Source organism: Xenopus tropicalis, chromosome 5, assembly GCF_000004195.4.
Source record: "Xenopus tropicalis strain Nigerian chromosome 5, UCB_Xtro_10.0, whole genome shotgun sequence".
In the NCBI taxonomy this organism is placed as follows: Eukaryota; Metazoa; Chordata; class Amphibia; order Anura; family Pipidae; genus Xenopus; species Xenopus tropicalis.
In genome coordinates this window covers 158,281,691-158,302,773 of record NC_030681.2, presented here as the reverse complement: position 1 = coordinate 158,302,773, position 21,083 = coordinate 158,281,691, and the positions used below count along the sequence as shown (strand labels likewise).

At 43.1% G+C, this 21,083-nt stretch overlaps 1 protein-coding gene across 1 annotated transcript; it reads right to left on the bottom strand.

Annotated features, from left to right (window-relative positions):
- Positions 1-280: 280 nt before the first annotated feature.
- LOC116411033 (vomeronasal type-2 receptor 26-like) lies at positions 281-20,227 on the bottom strand. Its single transcript, XM_031902802.1, has 6 exons — positions 20,028-20,227; positions 19,236-19,527; positions 16,044-16,874; positions 12,485-12,709; positions 9,673-9,796; positions 281-1,179 (listed from the first exon to the last, which is right to left on the bottom strand). Exons 1-6 carry the CDS (start codon positions 20,225-20,227, stop codon positions 281-283), a joined length of 2,571 nt encoding a protein of 856 aa, XP_031758662.1.
- Between the last annotated feature and the right edge of the window lie 856 nt (positions 20,228-21,083).

Here is a 21,083-nt window from a genome sequence, read left to right as displayed (position 1 = left end):
TGCCTTACTCTCTGACTTCTGTGGGAAATCTACAGTCCATGGTAAGACAAACAAGGTAAGTAAAGGCAAAGTTACTCACAAAGTTTCTGAATTTTTCAAGGCATTTGCTAACATGGATTTCTAGGTGCAGTTACAGAAAGATATCCTGAGTTGTATTTTTCCAGAATAAAGGATTTTAATACTCATATCTGGCTTTATATATTGTATAATTAACTTTGTACACTCACATACCTTAACTGAATTTCTGCTATAAGGTCAAAATTAAAGATTGCATGGGGAACTAAGCTTTTATGGCAACAATCTCTCTTATGTTCAGCTCAGGTCTTAGAAAAATAATGTAGCATTTGGGAGCAAATATACAGCCCAATAACCCAGCACTGGAGGATAAGATGGCAAATATCTCAACTGCCACCATTCTACTGCCCTTACTGCTCAGGTATGCAGGGACAAATGCCCCCCACACGCTACAGAACCCCAACATACTGAAAGTGATGTTTTTAGCCTCATTAAATCGGTCAGGGAAATCCTTGGCTAGAAATGCAGCAATGAAACTCAGTAGGGCCAACGTTCCTATATATCCAATTATACAGAAGAAGAAAGTGACTGATCCTTCATTGCACAGCAAAATAATTGTGTCCATTTCAGAAAACATATCAACTTCCAGGAATGGTGGATAAGAGGCCATCCACACAGCGGAGATTCCAGTGGAACCCAAAGAGCATATTATAACTAATACAATGGCCAGTTGGGTTCCTACATACTTCTTCAGCTTGCTCCCAGGCTTTGTGGCATTGAAGGCAATAATAACTGTGAGAGTTTTAGCCAACACAGAAGAAACAGAAATAGTAAATACAATCCCAAATGTTACTTGTCGGAGGAGACAACATATCTGAGTTGGGCGCCCAATGAATAATAGAGTGCAGAGGAAACACAACATGAGAGAGATGAGGAGGAGACAGCTGAGATTTTGGTTATTGGCTCTCACAATAGGAGTGTCCCAATATTTCACAAAGATTCCCAAAACTACAGAAGTTGTGATGAAGAGAATTATAGCAGCGGAAGCTAAACTGGCCCCCAGGGTATCCATATAAGAAAGGTAATTTAGAGCTTTAGGGACACAGTCAGTCTTCTGTCTATTAGACTTCTGGTCTTCGGGGCATTTTACACAGGTCACTGCATCTGAAATACAAAATATTATAGGTAGTAACATTCACTTTTATGCAAAGTGATTTTTACTTCTATTTGCTCTGTGTATTTGCATTGAAAATCATAAATCTTGTTTTATTACATTGGGCCTGATTCACTAAAGTTTATCGCACGCTTTTTTGCGGTAAAAAAGACGCGATAATTTGCGCGCGATTTACTAATTAGCGCGCGAATATGTGCATATTTAAGTACCTGATTGGGGGGAGGTGTTTGGCAGAGCACATTTTTGAGACCTGAAAATGGAATATGTTGTGGGTTTTTTGGGTGATTTGGAGGTGGCACAACAACAACAACAACAACCACCGCAGCCACTACGCGTTATGCGGCCGCGCCACTTCAGGCAGAGGGCCACTTTGGAGGGCTTGGGCGAGGATCAAGTGGTAAGGAGGTACAGGCTCAATAAGGCAGCAATTAACACCCTATACGAGCTGCTTGAGCCTGCACTGGAACCACGGACTCGGCGAAGCAGGGCTGTCCCGGGAATGGTAAAGCTATTGTGCTCCCTGCATTTTTTTGCCTCTGGCAGCTTTCAGAGGGTGGGGGGTTTATGGGGGGGTGTCACAGCCCACCTTTTCACGGTGCCTTGGCCAGGTCCTGGACGCCATCCGCTCGGTGTCCAGGACTTTTCTCTCGTTCCCACAACCTCGGAACGACTGGCGCACTGTGAAGAGGGATTTTTATCCTTTACCAAGCGTTTGAGACAGGACAAATGCCTCACGGGTGGCTGTTAGGTAAGTATTTGTGTCACTTATCTAGCACAACTTGCCCACATTTGTTTTGTGTGTCCCACTGTAAAACCAGTCCCTGCCTGCCATAAGCTTGTAATGCAATGTGTAAAGTGCCCTCTTTTGCCGAGAGTCAAAGCAGCTGCTTGTAGTGTCACCTATCAGTCTCACACTGTCACATCTGGTGCAAAAGGGCCCTGTTTTGACACTGGGAGACTGGAAACCGCTTATTTGTTTGCAGCATCTTATTCCATCTTATTTTATTTCAGGAGATGCTGGCTACCCGTGCGGTCAGTGGCTAATAACACCGATTCACAGGCCGCGCTCACGGGCGGAGTGTGCCTTCAATCAAGCACACGTGAGAACGCGGTCTGTGATAGAGCGGACGTTTGGGGTTCTCAAAAGCCGGTTCCACTGCCTCGACAGATCAGGAGGCAGCCTGCTGTACAGCCCCACCAAAGTGGCAATCATCATCGGTGCGTGTGCGGTACTGCACAATCTGGCGAACCGGCACGGCCTACCAGGTTTTCAATTTTTCACGTTTTGTTGTCATATCCAAATATCTATGAAGCACAGGGCCGCCGCTCCCTATAAGCAGAGTACTCAGTCTGCAAAGGGCACCAACTCCCAGAGGGACACCATCCCAGCTGCTCCCAAAAAAAAAATATTTCTATATATTATAACATACCCACCAACACTGTCCCACCGGTTTTTATAGCGCATCCCGCTGTCTGGGATAGTTAAATCAATCTATGGGGGCTATTGTGGCCACTTACTATGGGGGCTTTGTCTATGGGGGCAATTGTGGGCACTGTGTGTGGGGCCCCTATAGTAGGTGTTTTTTTTAAAATTATTTTACTTCCGTAATATTTGGGGGAGGGGGCATAAAAGTAAATTTCAGCTTAGGGCACCCATTTGGCCAGCAGCGGGCCTGATGAATCATTACTGTAATGATTTGTTTTTGACCCGTGTTCCTCACAACTTTACAGCTGAGGTGGCCGATGACCTTGAGGATCCTGTCCAACGCGCGGATGCCCGAGGGAGTCAAGTCTGGGGACAAATTGTTAATAATTACTTTGCCTGTAAGTACCTACAATCTTTAATCCCATACACAACACATACCAAACAACTTGTCACAAAAACAAAGTTTTATTGTAAGGGAACACTTCCCAAATGTTTTATGCGGAATAAAATAACCACAACCCAAAAAGAAAAGAAAAAAATGTATTTTCTTTTGCGCAGCTGCCTAGTTGAGCCCGCAGGAGGGGGAGCTGTACTGGCAGAGCTGCTGGACTCAGTTGCCTTTGGTGCCTGTTGTGCCACTTTCTGCCTTTTAAGGTCAACCTGCTCCTGTTGCAGCCTCAACATGGCAGCCTCATGAGAAGCTTTCCTGGCCTCGCTGGCCTGATACAGTTTTAGCCTCTCCTGCTCCAGGCTAAGCATTGCAGCCTCATGTGCAGCCCTGCGTGCCTCAGCTGCATTATACTCATTAGTCACCACACACAAATCAGTATGCAGGGTATTTAATTTTTGTATAAAGGCTTTGTGGTGCCTTATTAGGGACTTCAGGAAACTCTGTTGCCCCATTTCCGTGGGGGCCATGCTCTCTCCTGTGGCCTGGGTTGGGAGCTGCTGCTGGGGAATATTGGCCAGCTCCTCATCTGAGAAGAGGGCCACGTCGCTGCCACCGACATGGGACCCTCTTTCACTTTCCTCCCCACTAAATCCCTCTCTTTCCAATTCAGGATGGCGCTGTGGGGAGTCAAGCCGAGACGAGGAGTGTCCACCTTTTGAAAAAAAGAAGAAAAAAGTTGATAATTTTTTCTCTTCATGATGCAAAACAAAGTTCATGGACACTGATTGTCATTTTGGTTAAAACATGACCAAGTTTATTTGTACCCAAACATTTGTGGACATTGATTCATTCCAAATGAGGCAAAAAGGTTAAATCAAGTTGAAAAGATTGATTGTCCAAAAGTCAAAGATGAACTGACTGCACCTAACCCAGCAAGGCACACTTGGCCAATAACACCCCTATCTTATTAGCAATACACTGCACTCCTGGAACTGAAACAGCTGCAATATACACACACACAATTCATTATGCCACTGCACAAGTCTAACACAAAACACAGGTCAAAACAAAATTTGTTAAGAATAATACCTGGAACGGGAGCAGATGCCATTTGTCTGCGCCTGCTCGGCCCAGGTGGGATGAATCTGTTGGAGAAAAGATTGTTTAACCTTAAAGGGATACAGGCAGCAGAAATTACATTCTTTTTACATCTATCATAACATTGTCTTTGCATGCTATTTCTAATTTGCAAATAAAAGTATTTAGCCAAACTTTTACATTCCCCATCTGATCCCCCATGTTCCTCTATGAGGGGGCGGCCATATTTGTGCAGCAGGAGGCCGTTGGCATTAGAAGCTGTAACTGACAGGCTGAGAAGGGACAGTCAGGTTGGCAAAACAGTCAGGTTGTGGTATTTCAAGTAACAATTACTTCCCAAAGCAGCCCTATCCGTAAAAAATGACCAACACAACCTATAGCCAACTTTATCATTAGATTTATATTAACAGTTTTTTTTTCCACTCTAACTTTAATCTTAAGCTTCTCTGCAAGAGTAAATACACTTGTATTGCTGTCATTACACCTACCTTGGCCAACATTCAAATCAGTATCAAACGTGCGAGACACACCATGCACGCTCTCCCGGTGCATAAGTGGCAGCAGCAGCTCCTCATACCGGGTGTAATGCACCCTCTTAGCGGGCCCTCCTCCAGTTCCAGATCTAAAGAAAATATAATAAGGGTTTTATTGTGTTGTCTCCAATAGGCAAGCCATAACAACACAGTCATTTTTTGTTACTCATTGTTGCCCCAATCCATTCCCTTTACTTTCAAGTGTAACAATACTAAGGCTGTGACACAAACCCTACTAAACTGCTGCAAGTTGCTGCTAAGTGGCCTCGCTAACTCCCAGGGCTCTCCCTTATACTCTCTCTGTATAACCAATGCTTAAACAATAATCCTCCTTGATAAAGGACAGTACAGGGCATTAAGGGGTCTGTTTACTAAAGTGCATCTAAATTGTCTAAGAGTATAGTCTATGAACAGTCACTAACTTTAAAGTCGAATATTTGTTAGCAAGAATAGTGGCAAAGTTTCTTTTTTCACCATAACATTTCCCAATATAGACATGAATATGTAATCGCCATAATATTCCCCACTGTAGTGGTGAGCACTACAAAGTTGCGATAAATCGCCACATGTGCGCATTGCCGCGCATTGGCGACAAATCGCGACTTTGTAATCTCACGCGAGTTGCGGCCATTTTGTGGCGATTTGGTAACCTTGTGACATGTGCGACCTGCAGCCATTTTAGGTCATTCAGTCTGCAGTTTCCACACTGACAGCACCATGCCTGGGGTGTCAGACCTTCTAAATGCGGAGAGGCGCTATATTATCTCCTTCCTCCTGCGCTCAGGGTATGACAGGCTGCCGCTGGGGCCAATAGGGGTCCATGAAAGGAAGAGGGCGATCCTGCGCAACCTAATAACTGGGTTGTGCAGGGACTGAGAACTCATAGTGGACCTCCGACAGCTCCAGCGAATTTGGTCGGACCTGAAGCGCAGGAACTATGAGGAGATAGCTGATATAGCTGAAGGTAATTATTGTAGTTTAATATGGTTTTACACAAAATACATTTCTTTAAAAAATTAGCAAGTAATTTGAAGTTGAAATGGATTTTCTCTCTCTCTAAATGCATGTTTTTCTAAAATACACAATAAAGGAAGGCGCTGTTTAAATGATTTTAAAGCAGGGGGGAAGCAGCAGGGAGCGGCCCATAGTGTGAGTCATTTGGGGAAGGGCCACGAATGCTTTAGGGGGCCCTGGCTAACAATGTCTGTGTGTCCTTTGTATTGATGTGAGGGTTCACAGGGGGAGGGGCCATTGGGGGTGTGGGAGAAGGGGGGATGAAAAAATGACATTGTGAGGGGCCCCATTATTTCAGATGGTGGCCCTCTGTGTATGAATATATATATATATATATATAAAGCAAGAAAAATAGGCTGCACACGCCAGGACTTAGCAAAAAGTAATTTTATTGAAAAAAGATATATATATATATAATAGATTGAACTAACATCTTGCAATACTGTCTCACAGAACTCAATATCGACATTGCGCCTCTCCTCCCTGTGGAAGCAGAACCCCAGGCAGACCAGGCTGAAGGACCTGCACAGGCCCCCAAGGCCCCAGGACCTCAACAGGCCCCAGGACTTAAACAGGCCCCAGAGGCCCCAGGACCTCAACAGGCCCCAGAGGCCCCAGGACCTCAACAGGCCCCAGGACTTAAACAGGCCCCAGAGGCCCCAGGACCTCAACAGGCCCCAGAGGCCCCAGGACTTAAACAGGCCCCAGGACCTCAACAGGCCACAGAGGATTCCTCAGAGGGTGAGGAGGCCCCTGAGGCAGAAGAGGCCACAGAGGCCCAGGAAACCCCCCCCTTTACTCCACCCCCAGTTTATCCCCACTTTCCCCAGCCCTTGAATTCTCCCCCCAGCCCCCCGGATCACAGCCACCAGGTTCTCCTGCAGACGAGGGAACATCACATCGGTCAGTGCAGGAGGACCTGAAAATGGTGAAGGCTGAGCTGGCCCAGCTCCGGGGGGAAGTTTCCCAACTAAGATGGGACTTTGAGGAATTCAAGGGCAGCAAGCCCTAAGTTTTTTTTTTCCTTCCCTTTTTTATTGTTTTTTTCAAGTTTTATTGTTCTAGAAAAATTTAAAATTTTTATACTTTTGAACTGGTTAATGTCTACTTATTTTTCCTTCATTGATATGGTATTCTATACTTTCATGTAGTTTCTCCTAGTGCCCAGAACATATTTGCCATTTATTCTGTGTCTAAAATCTCCCACTTAATTTAAGCCACTTTAGTAAACGGACCCCTAAGTATTTGGCCAAAGATTTCTTAAATGCCCCCCCCCCCATTTACTGGCCTAATTTGATGTTGTACTACACAGCTTTGAGGCCTTAAGTTACACACATAATAATAGGCGTGCCCATACATACAAGTAAAGTAAGCAAGAAAGAAGGCAAAAAGGAAGGAAAGACAGTTGAGTAGAAAAGCAGACGAGCGAGTGTTAAATAGAAAGATGAATGTAAGATATTTACCTGTATCTGGAGCCCTCTGCCAGCTTTTTTTTTAAGGACCCTCTTAATGTCCTGGTATCTTTTTTTGCAATTTTGGACATTGCAGAGGCACACTCCCACACTATTAACAGCCTCCGCAATGTCCTTCCAGGCCTTCGCTTTCACAGCAGTGGGTGTTCTGGCCGCATACCTGCCTATTACCCTCTCATAAACAGGCACTAGGGCCTCTATGAGGGCCTCATTTTCAAAATTTGAAAATTTTTGACTGCAAAGTCTCTCCTGCCCCTCCTGCCTCTTCTGTCTCCCAGATGAGGGGGGAGGAAGGCCATCGCTCTCACCAGTGGCTTCCTCCGGATGGTAGTCCCTATCTGTGCCCTCTGGCTCAGACTCATTAGGGCTCCCCAAATATAAGGGCCCCTCTGACTCACTGCTTGAAGACACATCAGGTAAGTTCATTCTTTTAGCCATTATCAATCTCTCCTCTCTCTAGCGCTTCTGTACTCCCCCACAGCAATTTGGCAAAATGGCGCCTGCTTTATGCTACCGCGTGCATCAAGTCGCTTGGCAGCGTGCGCAATGTCGCGCGAAAGTAACGCGTACGCATGCGTCGCCGTATGTGCGCTAATTAGCGTGCATGCGGCGATTACCGCTGTGGGCGTGCGTAACTTAGCGTGCATGCGGCGATTACCGCTGTAGGCGTGCGTAGATTAACGTGCATGCGGTATTTACCGTGGATGCGAGAATTAGCGTGCATGCGAAAAGTACCGAACGTAAGTATCTCGCGTAAAATACCGTAAGTATGCTTATAGTGCATCGTGCGAAAAGTCGCCAAAATTAAGACACGGTAAAAATTTTTGCGCACGCTAAAAATAGCGCACGTTAAGTTGCTCTTTAGTGAATCAGGCCCATTGTGTTTAATTTTACGTACAGATGAAGGAAACATTATCTAGGCTTTTGGATTGGCTCTCTCCATGTTCCATCATTTCAATCAATTTAAGTAGATAATTATCACACCTTTTCCCTGGTACTTTTACATCTTAAAGGGACACTGCCCTGATTTGTATTGGGTACTTTTTATCTCTAAATGACACTGTTACACAGCAAATAATTCCCTCTGCCATTTAACCTTTTATTCTTCAACCAACAAATGTATTTGTAGCTGTAATATTGGTGTGTAGGCGCCATCTCAGTGCCTTGTGCCTGAGTCTGAGCTTTCAGCCAGCGCTACACATTAGAACTGCTTTCAGCTAACCTATTGTTTCTCCTACTCCCATGTAACTGGAGGAGTCCCAAGCCGGACTTGGATTTCTTACTATTGAGTGCTATTCTGATACCTACTGGGAGCTGCTATCTTGCTCCCTTCCCATTGTTCTGCTGATCGGCTGCTGGGGGTAAGGGGAGGGGGGGATATCACTCCAACTTGCAGCGCAGCAGTAAAGTGTGCCTGAGTCTGAGCTTTCAGCCAGCGCTACACATTAGAACTGCTTTCAGCTAACCTATTGTTTCTCCTACTCCCATGTAACTGGAGGAGTCCCAAGCCGGACTTGGATTTCTTACTATTGAGTGCTATTCTGATACCTACTGGGAGCTGCTATCTTGCTCCCTTCCCATTGTTCTGCTGATCGGCTGCTGGGGGTAAGGGGAGGGGGGGATATCACTCCAACTTGCAGCGCAGCAGTAAAGTGTGCCTGAGTCTGAGCTTTCAGCCAGCGCTACACATTAGAACTGCTTTCAGCTAACCTATTGTTTCTCCTACTCCCATGTAACTGGAGGAGTCCCAAGCCGGACTTGGATTTCTTACTATTGAGTGCTATTCTGATACCTACTGGGAGCTGCTATCTTGCTCCCTTCCCATTGTTCTGCTGATCGGCTGCTGGGGGTGAGGGGGGGGATATCACTCCAACTTGCAGCGCAGCAGTAAAGTGTGCCTGAGTCTGAGCTTTCAGCCAGCGCTACACATTAGAACTGCTTTCAGCTAACCTATTGTTTCTCCTACTCCCATGTAACTGGAGGAGTCCCAAGCCGGACTTGGATTTCTTACTATTGAGTGCTATTCTGATACCTACTGGGAGCTGCTATCTTGCTCCCTTCCCATTGTTCTGCTGATCGACTGCTGGGGGTGAGGGGGGGGATATCACTCCAACTTGCAGCGCAGCAGTAAAGTGAGACTGAAGTTTATCAGAGCACAGGTCACATGGCTGTGGCACCCTGGGAAATGAAGAATATGGCTAGCCCCATGGGAAAAACAGATTACAATGCAGGATTCTGTTGTAGAAGCTCTATTAACTGAGGGGTTTGAAAAAACATGTTTTCCCCTGTCAGTGTTCCTTTAAAGACCAAATCTAGCCAGATTATTGTGTGTGCCATATACAGTATGTGTATTTATAAAGCAACAAAATAAAGCTTGATGTGTCTATTTCCGATGTAAATAGCCTTGTTCCTATTGCAAAAATTATACTTTTATATTTACAGGTACAGATCCTGCAATCAGTGGCGTATATTAAAACACAGCTTAGTACATTACAGCCTGAGCAAAGGGCAAAATGATCTGTACATGTTGTGTTTGTCACTGTTCCTACCTGTAGTGTTAGACATTTCCCCATCTCCACACTGGACACAGTCGTAACAACAAGGGGGCTCCCCTTCTATTTTAGACTTCCTGTATCCTGGGGAACAGGGCTCGCTGCATAGGGACCGAGGCATCTAAATAATATACAAACATTCATCACTAATAGACTGGCACCAGTGGCTACACTACGGCACATACATGGAATTGTAAGTGCTGTCTTTGTTGATAATACTAATCGTGTGCATAAATATAAGTCCCATGATGGATTTTGCCACTAAATCAACTATTGGAGAACTGGCCAGAAAATGAGATCCAACATTGATATATTCAAGGTTATGCACATTGGTAGAAATGACAAATACCAGTTATACACTAAATGATTTGAAGATTTTTATAGATTTGCTAGTTATGAATGAAGCAGTTATAATGAAGCAAGAAGGGGTGGGAACCTTATTATCACGGGGGGGTAAGTTGGTTGATGAGAACGGGGAAAAAGCAGAAATTTTGAACTCTTATTTTTCATCTGTCTATACATCTGAGGAGCCAGATAATGAAGGCTTCCCTTGTAATATGCCCAGTTCTAGTAATTTAGCTATTGGCGCGTGGGTCACTCGGGGGGGAATTCAAAAGAGACTTGAACATGTAAAGGTAAACAAAGGTCCAGGGCCGGATGGGATTCATCCCAGGGTATTAAATGAGCTGAGCGCTGTGATTGCCAAACCTCTTCACATAATTTTTCAGGATTCATTGAGGTCTGGCATGGTGCCAAGAGACTGGCGGATTGCTAATGTGGTGCCGTTATTTAAACAGGGATCCCGTTCTAAGCCTGAAAACTATAGGCCTGTTAGTCTGACATCAGTAGTAGGAAAGCTTCTGGAAGGGGTAATAAGGGATAGGGTACTTGAATACATTGCAGTTCACAATACTATATGTTTGTGCCAGCATGGTTTTATGCGTAACAGATCTTGCCAGACTAATTTAGTCGCCTTTTATGAGGAGGTGAGTAGGAACCTCGATGCTGGAATGGCAGTTGATGTCATCTACTTGGACTTTGCTAAAGCGTTTGATACAGTACCTCACAGAAGGTTAATGATCAAATTAAGGAATATTGGCCTAGAACATAATATTTGTAATTGGATAGAGAACTGGCTGAAGGATAGATTACACAGAGTGGTGGTAAATGGAACATTTTCTAATTGGACCAGTGTGGTTAGTGGGTACCGCAGGGGTCAGTCCTTGGTCCTTTGCTTTTTAACTTATTTATTAATGACCTGGAGGGGGGCATAGACAGTACTGTTTCTATTTTTGCTGATGACACTAAATTGTGCAAAACTATAAGTTCCATGCAGGATGCTGCCGCTTTGCAGAGCGATTTGACTAAATTGGAAAACTGGGCAGCAAACTGGAAAATCAGGTTCAGTGTTGATAAGTGCAAAGTTATGCCCTTTGGTAGAAATAATATAAACAAAAACTATCTACTGAATGGTAGTGTGTTGGGGGGATCCTTAATGGAGAAGGATCTAGGGGTTTTTGTTGATAACAAGTTGTCTAATGCCAGGCAGTGTCATTCTGTGGCTACTAAAGCAAATAAAGTGCTGTCTTGTGTAAAAAAAGGGCATTGACTCAAGGGATGAGAACATTTTTTTGCCGCTTTATAGGTCCCTGGTAAGGCCTCACCTTGAGTATGGGGGGTAGTTTTGGGTCCCAGTCCTTAAGAAGGATATTAATGAGCTGGAGAGAGTTCAGAGACTGCAACTAAACTGGTAAAGGGGATGGAAGGGTTAAACTATGAGGTTAGACTGTCAGGGTTGGGGTTGTTTTCTCTGGAAAAGAGGCACTTGCGAGGGGACATGATTACTCTGTACAAGTACATTAGAGGGGATTATAGACAGATGGGGGGTTCTTTTTTCCCATTAAAACAATCAGCGCACCAGAGGCCCCCCCTTTAGATTAGAGGAACGGAGCTTCCATTTGAAGCAGCGTAGGTGGTTTTTCACGGTGAGGGCAGTGAGGTTGGGGAATGCCCTGCCGGGGGATGTGGGGTAGGGGGTTCCTCACGGTGAGGGCAGTGAGGTTGGGGAATGCCCTTCCCAGAGATGGGGTAATAGCAGATTCTGTTAATGCCTATAAGAGGGGCCTGGATGAGTTCTTGAACAAGCAGAATATCCAAGGCTATTGTGATACTAATATCTACAGTTAGTACTAATGGTTGTATTTATAGTTTATGTATGTGAGTGTATAGATTGGTAAGTATAGGGTGTGTGTGCTGGGTTTACTTGGATGGGTTGAACTTGATGGACTTTGGTCTTTTTTCAACCCTATGTAACTATGTAACTATGGACTAAATCAAAGTGTGTTTGGGGTCTAGAAGAAGACTGAGAAGAATTTGGATTTAGTGTGGATGAATGACTGTGCAACTCTAGGCAGCCGGTATCTTACTAAAGCTAGTAACCTGGAAAAAGCAATGTTTACAAAATGTATGTCAGTTGGTGACACATGAAGTTGGTATTATGAGAGTAGTAACAGTAAACTCCCTGTTATGGATAAATCACCGCCAATATAGTGGGTTCTGCCTAAAGAGTGGGCTGGATTGTTTACACTCGGAGTTACGTGACCTGTATAAAAGCACTCGGCCTGCGACCTTGTGCTTTTCTATGGTCACGTAACTCCTCAGTGACTTCTAATATCTGTATCAATGACAATAGGGGGTACATTATTCACTATATATACTGTATGCCCTGGGGATATATTTGAGGTGTTGAACTTGGTGGACTGCTCTATATAAAGTTATACATACATAGATACAACTGTTTCAGCCTTACCTCTGTGAAGTATGGACTCCACAAATCAGCACTGGAATTAATGTAAAAGTGATTCTTGTCATTTGATTCATCAAAATGTCCAACTTTACGGCTCACAGTAGAACCATTGTTTAAGAAGAGCCACTTAACAATGTCAAATTGAGCCGGAGGGTCTCCATTGGCTTTGAAGAACATGATGTCGCCAGAAGGAGTTTTATAAGTCACATTGTTAATAAATGCATTTAACTAAAATAAATATAAAAGGAAGAGTCAGTTTTCCTCAAATACTTGCAAATCTTGCGGTGGTTGAGCAGCTGCACTTTAGATCATCTTGTTAAAGGTTTAGTAATCTCATAGCACTTTTACCTAACTATGAAAATATTATCCTATCAATCATCCTGTTATAGTTCCAGCAATATCTAGGACTAGAGGGACCTACAGCCCTGCTATGTGAGGGCAACCTTCCTTTGACATTACCACCCAACACTGCTGCCTCTAACATTGTACCCTCCCCTCTCCTTAAGTCAACAAGGGAATGGTGAATCACTCTTATACTGGAAGAGCAAGCTGTTAGACATCTGGAAGCATAGGTGTGGGTCTGTAGGAGTTTTGCTATGGTACCTACACATCCACATGTTGAGCAGCTTTTGCCAGCCCAGTTTCTATATACAGAGAATTGATATACATTCAAATTTTAGGGTTCCCATTCCTTCAGATAAAATATAAAGTACTGCTATTTATATCTCTTCAAGAGGAGTGGGACTGAAGCACTAGATTCTTCTGCTTGTTGGATGTATACTTCAACTGGTTCCAGACATGTGACCAACAGAGAAAGAAAGTATAGTTAGTTTGTTTCATTGTGTGTGTGAGTGAGATAAGAGTTTCAATGTTATGTGCCCTACTTCTATGTTATACGGAGGAATAATGCCAAATAGGTACAAATACTAAGGTAAATGTCACTCAACTAAATCATTTTTTTATTTATTAAATGTAGGGAACTGGTGGCACTGTGGTGTAGTATAAAAGGCTGAGCAGCCATGAGGCTGGAGGCCATTTTTCTGAAAGCTCTCCCCCTGAGTAAGAAGGTGGGGAGATTATGGTTGAACCTGGGTGTAGGTAGGCCCAGACAGGTCAGACAGCTCCTGTAATAGATCCCACTAGGTGTGATAGACAGGCAGGGCTAGCTAGTGAGCAGCCTCTTGCTTCGACAAGGATTTGCAGTGGGATTATTATCCCGGGTGTAATACTGCCCAGAGTAGGGTTACCAGTGTACAGACCATAGGAAAAGGCTGGCACGTGGCTAACCGCACTGTGCAATACCTTTTGTATATTATTTTGGTGCTTCTATTACATTTTCTGTGATTTTGGTGCATTTTTAGTCATTTCATTGCATTTTTAGCCATTTTATTACATTTTCACTCTGCATAGTTGTTGTTCGCTTGACTTTGTCTATAAAACTAATTTGCCCAAGCCAAAATACTCAAACTGTGATTCTGACTGCAGATTTCACTAGGCCAAAAAAAATATATATATATATATATTTTTTAGTGATTTTTTTTTTTAATTTTAGCAATTTTATTGCATTTTGCATTGTTCTTTGTTACTTTTCTTTGCCCATGGACATTTTGTCTGCTATATATCAATTTGGGTTCATCTGTACACCACATAGTTTGGTAAATCAATGCATATTGGGCATTAAACTGTTCAGTAGACCCCTGACATTACATTCATATTTAGAGTGTTTTATGTTGATACGTTATGAAATCTGGGGTACATAAAGGGGCAAAATGCAAGCTTTGTGACAATTTTCAGAAATTTCAGAAGTACCATTATGTTTCGCATAGTTTTGTAGTTTGTAATAGAAAGATGTATTTACCCATTTTTGTTTCGTCAGAATGTGTACTTTCAGAAAATATATGGTTTTCTTGGGTCTCTATACTGTTAGGGGGTCTTATAGCATATAATACAGTACACATGCCAGATACAAAAATTGCACCAGCCAGAGCATCATATGTGAAAATTCATATGCACTATTTTTATTTTTTTTGTCAGAATGTGTACTTTAGGAAAAAATATGGTTTTCTAGGGTCTCTATACTGTTAGGGGGTCTTATGGCACATAATACACATGTCGGGAGCTTATATTGCAGGGGTTTTCAAATGCCAGATACTTTGGTGGTCCTATGCACAATGGGCATCAAACTGTTCCATGGACCTTTGGCTTTCATATTTAGGGTGTATTTTCTTGATACCCAATGTTATGTGGGAGATAAGGACTTGAAAGTGGAAGGTTTGAAAAGATTTTCAGGTATTTCATCAAAACCGCTAATTTTGGGAAAGCATTGCGACTCTGAAGTTTGGAGTAAAGACATGGGTGCCCATTTTAAATTCACCCGAATGTGTACTTTTCAAAAATAATTGGTTTTGGGGAGTCAGTTTATTATTTTTGTGTTTTTACCCCACATAAATGCAGTAAATATGTTGAATTTTAGTAGCTAAAGAGATCTCCGGGGCAATTTGTATGCACCAACTTCATTTTGGGGTCTCTAAATGCCAGATTATTTGGTGATCCTATGCACAATGGGCATCAAAATGTTCAGTGGAATCTTGACTTTCATGTTTAGGATGTTTTCCCATGGTACCTAATCTTATGTGGGAGATATAATGATTTAAATTGGAAGCTTTGAGGCTTTTATTTTAGAATTTTCATATTTTTTTTATAGAAACTGATAAATTCTCGAAAGCATTGTGTTGGGTACTTACAAGTTAAAAACATGGTTACCCATTTTGGATTCGGCAGAATCTGCAATTTTCAAAAATATATGGTTTCCTGGGGTAAACCTAATGTTCCAGGATTTTTGGCTTTGGGATCTAAAGTTTGCCATATTCTGGCATTTGGTCATTTACTGCTGGGAGTATTTGATCTATAGAAGTCAGAAATCTCCATAAAATTATACATATCAGGTATTGGCATGTTTGGGAGACATGAGATTTTCCAAATCAGTTGAATTCTTGTCCATAAAATAAAATATGTTTCTGCTATAAATCCCTATATCATGAAAAATATAAATTTTTCCTTTTTGTTTTGTTTTTGAGCTCTAAATCTTGGTCCAGGAGGGGAAATACTCAAAAACTCAGGCAGATTTGGAAAGCTCAGGTTCTCCGGACAATAACGATATATAATTTGCCTACCTAAACTTAAATCCCCCCCCCCCAGTAAATACCCCTAAAATGAGTGAGCACAGAATGTTTACAAAATGTCTTGCAGTGAGGGGAACTGAGATGTGAAATTCTGCTGGGTTAAAGATCTTAAAATCTGTGATTTTGAAAAATTTCAGAGCAAGATTCTGCTGAAGCAGTGCTATTTACTGATGCATCTGGGGAAAAAAACATGTTTTCCCATGGCAGAATTCTTTTAAATTCCATTTAATATTATTCCATAAATAAAAATTCAATAGTCTAAAAAGTCCAGTAAAGGAGCTTATTATACTTACAGCTAACTACTAAGTTGTGTCCAACATTTTTTTAAATAAGTCAATATCAGTGGAATAGTTGGAAGGTGCCAGGAATACGTAACTTACCTGCCATGGCTTGAATCTGTGCTTTAGACTCCCTGCTGGTGCCTGGGGATGGGCCGGTGCCCGAGCAGAGAACAGATTATGAAGGGAATGAGCCAATGCATAGACTGCAGTATAAACTTGGTAACCAACTCTGAAGTCAAACCGTGATAAAACCTCATCATCCAGAGATTCATTGCCAGAACATTTCTGCACTGGAACACTTGTATTAGTCTTTAGGAAACCAGTAAATGAGCATTCGTGTAATGTTTCCCATATCTCTGTTACTGTATCATCATTGGGGTAGTTAATGGGAGTCATTCTGTAGAGGAAAGTTTCAAACCCAGGGATCTCTCCTCCCTGAGCAGATAATGACAAAGTGCCATTTAGTGTGGTTCTACTGTACCCGTGAGTAACGTGGATGACAGTGGGGAAGAAGGAGGATGAGAGCCAAATTTTCCTTGTGATTTGTCTAGAAGAAAACAGCCTTTTGAAGACTGTAACGTGCATTGGAGTTAAAAACAGAACAATCACATCAACGTCCTTTTGATTTATTTTATTCACGATACTTTTAGCTTCAATTAAAAATGAAAAATAACTTGAAAAACGTGCCTCTGAAAGGAAAATAGAGAAGGCAACACAACCACCGTAGCTTTCTATACCTTTCCTTATTCTGTCAAGAGCTTGTTTCCCACTCTCACTGCTGGATACAATGAGACCCACCCACTTCCAACCAAAGTGCTTCAGTATCTGCACAATCCCATTCATTTCTGATAATTCATTTGGAACAGTTCGATAGAATGAGGGAAATTGGATCCTGTCATTGTAAACAGGGTCTGTAGCTCCGTAGCTAACCTGAAGGAATAAATAAGTTAAAACACTTACTTGGACAAATACATTTATGTTTTATATTTGTAAATTAAATGCTTTTGTTCCCCAAGTGTTTTATAAATTAGACAAAAGGCAACCGAAGAACAATAAAGAAGAACAAAATCTTATTTGTCGCACTGAGTATGAAAGTTCCTGATTCATTCAAGCTTCGGTATGGTGACTTTCCTTGGGCCAGGTTGGAGCTGCAGAGTGCCATTGAGCCCTATGGGAGACTTTCCTTGGGCCAGGTTGGAGCTGCAGAGTGCCATTGAGCCCTATGGGAGACTTTCCTTGGGTCGGGTTGGAGCTGCAGAGTGCCAATGGGCCCTATAGGAGACTTTCCTTGGGCCAGGTTGGAGCTGCAGAGTGCCATTGAGCCCTATGAGAGACTTTCTTTGGGCCAGGTTGGAGCTGCAGAGTGCCATTGAGCCCTATGGGAGACTTTCCTTGGGCCAGGTTGGAGCTTCAGAGTGCCATTGAGCCCTATGGGAGACTTTCCTTGGGCCAGGTTGGAGCTGCAGAGTGCCGTTGAGCCCTATGGGAGACTTTCCTTGGGCCAGGTTGGAGCTTCAGAGTGCCATTGAGCCCTATGGGAGACTTTCCTTGGGCCAGGTTGGAGCTGCAGAGTGCCGTTGAGCCCTATGGGAGACTTTCCTTGGGCCAGGTTGAAGCTTCAGAGTGCCATTGAGCCCTATGGGAGACTTTCCTTGGGCCAGGTTGGAGCTGCAGAGTGCCATTGAGCCCTATGGGAGACTTTCCTTGGGCCAGGTTGGAGCTTCAGAGTGCCATTGAGCCCTATGGGAGACTTTCCTTGGGCCAGGTTGGAGCTTCAGAGTGCCGTTGAGCCCTATGGGAGACTTTCCTTGGGCCAGGTTGGAGCTGCAGAGTGCCATTGAGCCCTATGGGAGACTTTCCTTGGGCCAGGTTGGAGCTTCAGAGTGCCATTGAGCCCTATGGGAGACTTTCCTTGGGCCAGGATGGAGCTGCAGAGTGCCATTGAGCCCTATGGGAGGCTTTCCTTGGGCCGGGTTGGAGCTGCAGAGTGCCATTGAGCCCTATGGGAGACTTTCCTTGGGCCAGGTTGGAGCTTCAGAGTGCCATTGAGCCCTATGGGAGACTTTCCTTGGGCCAGGTTGGAGCTGCAGAGTGCCGTTGAGCCCTATGGGAGACTTTCCTTGGGCCAGGTTGGAGCTTCAGAGTGCCATTGAGCCCTATGGGAGACTTTCCTTGGGCCAGGATGGAGCTGCAGAGTGCCATTGAGCCCTATGGGAGGCTTTCCTTGGGCCGGGTTGGAGCTGCAGAGTGCCATTGAGCCCTATGGGAGACTTTCCTTGGGCCAGGTTGGAGCTTCAGAGTGCCATTGAGCCCTATGGGAGACTTTCCTTGGGCCGGGTTGGAGCTGCAGAGTGCCATTGAGCCCTATGGGAGACTTTCCTTGGGCCGGGTTGGAGCTGCAGAGTGCCATTGAGCCCTATGGGAGACTTTCCTTGGGCCGGGTTGGAGCTGCAGAGTGCCATTGAGCCCTATGGGAGACTTTCCTTGGGCCGGGTTGGAGCTGCAGAGTGCCATTGAGCCCTATGGGAGACTTTCCTTGGGCCGGGTTGGAGCTGCAGAGTGCCATTGAGCCCTATGGGAGACTTTCCTTGGGCCGGGTTGGAGCTGCAGAGTGCCATTGAGCCCTATGGGAGACTTTCCTTGGGCCGGGTTGGAGCTGCAGAGTGCCATTGAGCCCTATGGGAGACTTTCCTTGGGCCGGGTTGGAGCTGCAGAGTGCCATTGAGCCCTATGGGAGGCTTCCAAAATCATGCACTGAAGGATCAAAGTCAGAAAGGTTTTCCTGCATTTTCTGATCATTCGGATACGAAAAATTCATAGTTTTCGGACAGTATCCGATATTGTATGATATTTTCGTATTTACAGATACAAATTTTTTTGTACTTTAAAAAGCACAATACAAAAAATCTTATTTGATATGATGTTTTTGTACCGTGATTTTTAAAGGTACGAAAATCGTACTTTGATAAATCTGCCCCTAGGAAAGCCACTCCACCATCATCTTCTTCCTGAATATCTTTCTACAGCCAGTGGGTTTATTTGCACAGAAGAGTGAAAACTTGAATGAAGGAGCAAAAAGTCATCTTTCTCTCTAACCAGCCCAAGGCGCACCAAAGGTCCACTTCTTCGAGCAACTGAGTGAAGAGTGGTTGTGCGACAATTAGCAAAATGCATTGAAGTCTCTGACCAACCTTATTGAAGCCATTGGTGACTAGGGGAGATTTTTCAATGCGAAACCTGGTGAAAATTTTTTAAAAAATCTGGTTTTAAATAATACAAATAAATACTTGCCTGTGGGTACCTGAAAAGCCCTGCAAGCTGGGCTATGGGGTAGCTCGATGTAGAAGACAAGTCTCCCAAAAGACCAATCAGTTTCATATTTTTCAAACATGCATAGTTTGGAATTCTATAGTCTCTTCCGGAAAATATATCCAGTGCGCCAGAGAGAGCCTTAGGTTCAGCTCCACAAGAATCAAATATCTGGTAGCCCAGGGTAACATTAGGTAAAATCCATGAACTTCTATTAATCTCTTCAATAGCAAACTTGAAGACCAGTGGATGGCTGTAATATCGTAAGGAAAACCTGCAATGTAAGATCAAAACTGTGATATAAACAAACTTAATAAAGTGATTCATTAAATATTTTATTTACTATAATTTCTTATGTTCTTAATAAAGTATTGACTCTATTCCATAATATAATGTCAGTTAGAATGTTTTAAGAAATACCATTGTAGGAAAGTTTATTTGACACCATCTATGGGGCCCTGTTTGCACAGAAAAGTCAAAGCCAGAAACATAGAAAGCAGAGGGTTAATATAGTTTTTTTTGTGGGAAAGGAATGCACGAAGAGTGCAGGGAGAATACATGGGGGTACATGGAGTGTTCTGTTATACAGATAGCGAAAATCTCAGCCATAAAGCAGGCTGATTTATCTTGAAAGAAGGAAACCAGGAAAGGAAAAACTAAAACCATAAGAGGCAAACATTTATATGGTTAGTGAACGTTTAGTCTGTGGTTTTCTGTTGAAATAGTAACATACATTTCTAAAACACATATATTACTTGAAAATGAAGGACATACCTCATACAGAAAATATCCTTTCGATCTCCAGAAGGACTCAAATGGAAATCACGCAGGTGAAGGACAGCACCAAGAATGAAATCCCCATCTCTGAAAGTGTTGGTGTAATTGTTTTTCCATAGAACACATCTGGATGTAGAATAGTGAGTAATGTCGGAGGCTGCTGGGAATATCTGCAGTAGAACAGTCAGTACCAGCATGGTTCCTAAGGGCAAGTTTCCCTCACAGATCATGCCATGGGTAAGTGCAACCTGTCTATGAAGAGGAGATCACCGGCAGGCTCAGTGTATATATCCAGCAGAGCTTATTTTTATACTTTGATAAAACCCTCTGTTCTACACCACAAAGCAAAACAACTTATTTATACAGGATAGAATATTTTTATTTCAAGGCTAACAAAGTAAGTCTTAAGGGGGTGACGAGATGAGAATATCCAAAAGAAATAAACAGTGGTTATGTGACAATAATACATCAGCAGCAGATCAACCATCAACATTACATTCCTCAATATTTTTCCTTAGAAAGCATTATGGTGTATAGCTCTGTGGGAGGGGGGCAAAGAACTTGACATTTCCCCCTATACAGAGTAAATTGGGCACAGACTTGCAAGCACTTGAAATTCTTGAAAACACTGCATTTTTGAGCATTTTGTGACAGTATGCCTTTAAAGGGATTTAGTGTTATGGGGTAGTTTTCATTTCTAAATTACTCTGTTTACATTGCAAATACCATTTAAATTTTTATTCTTGAACCAACAAATGTATTTTTTTTTTAGTTGCAATATGGTTGTGTAGGCACCATCTCAGTGCATTGTGCATTGCCAACACTACACAATACAACTGCTTTCAGATAAGCTATTGTTTCTCCTACTTTCAATACAACCCAAGTCATATCATAGTAATTTTTAGTCTACCACTACAACCTCTACAATGCTGACATCAGCAAACCTGCTTTTTGGAAGGGCAGGGGGCTCTAGGGTGTCAGAAATCATTTCCTCATTGTATTTAATGTATTTAGAGCTAAAGTTCTCACTGCTTGTCACTGTATTTAATGTAT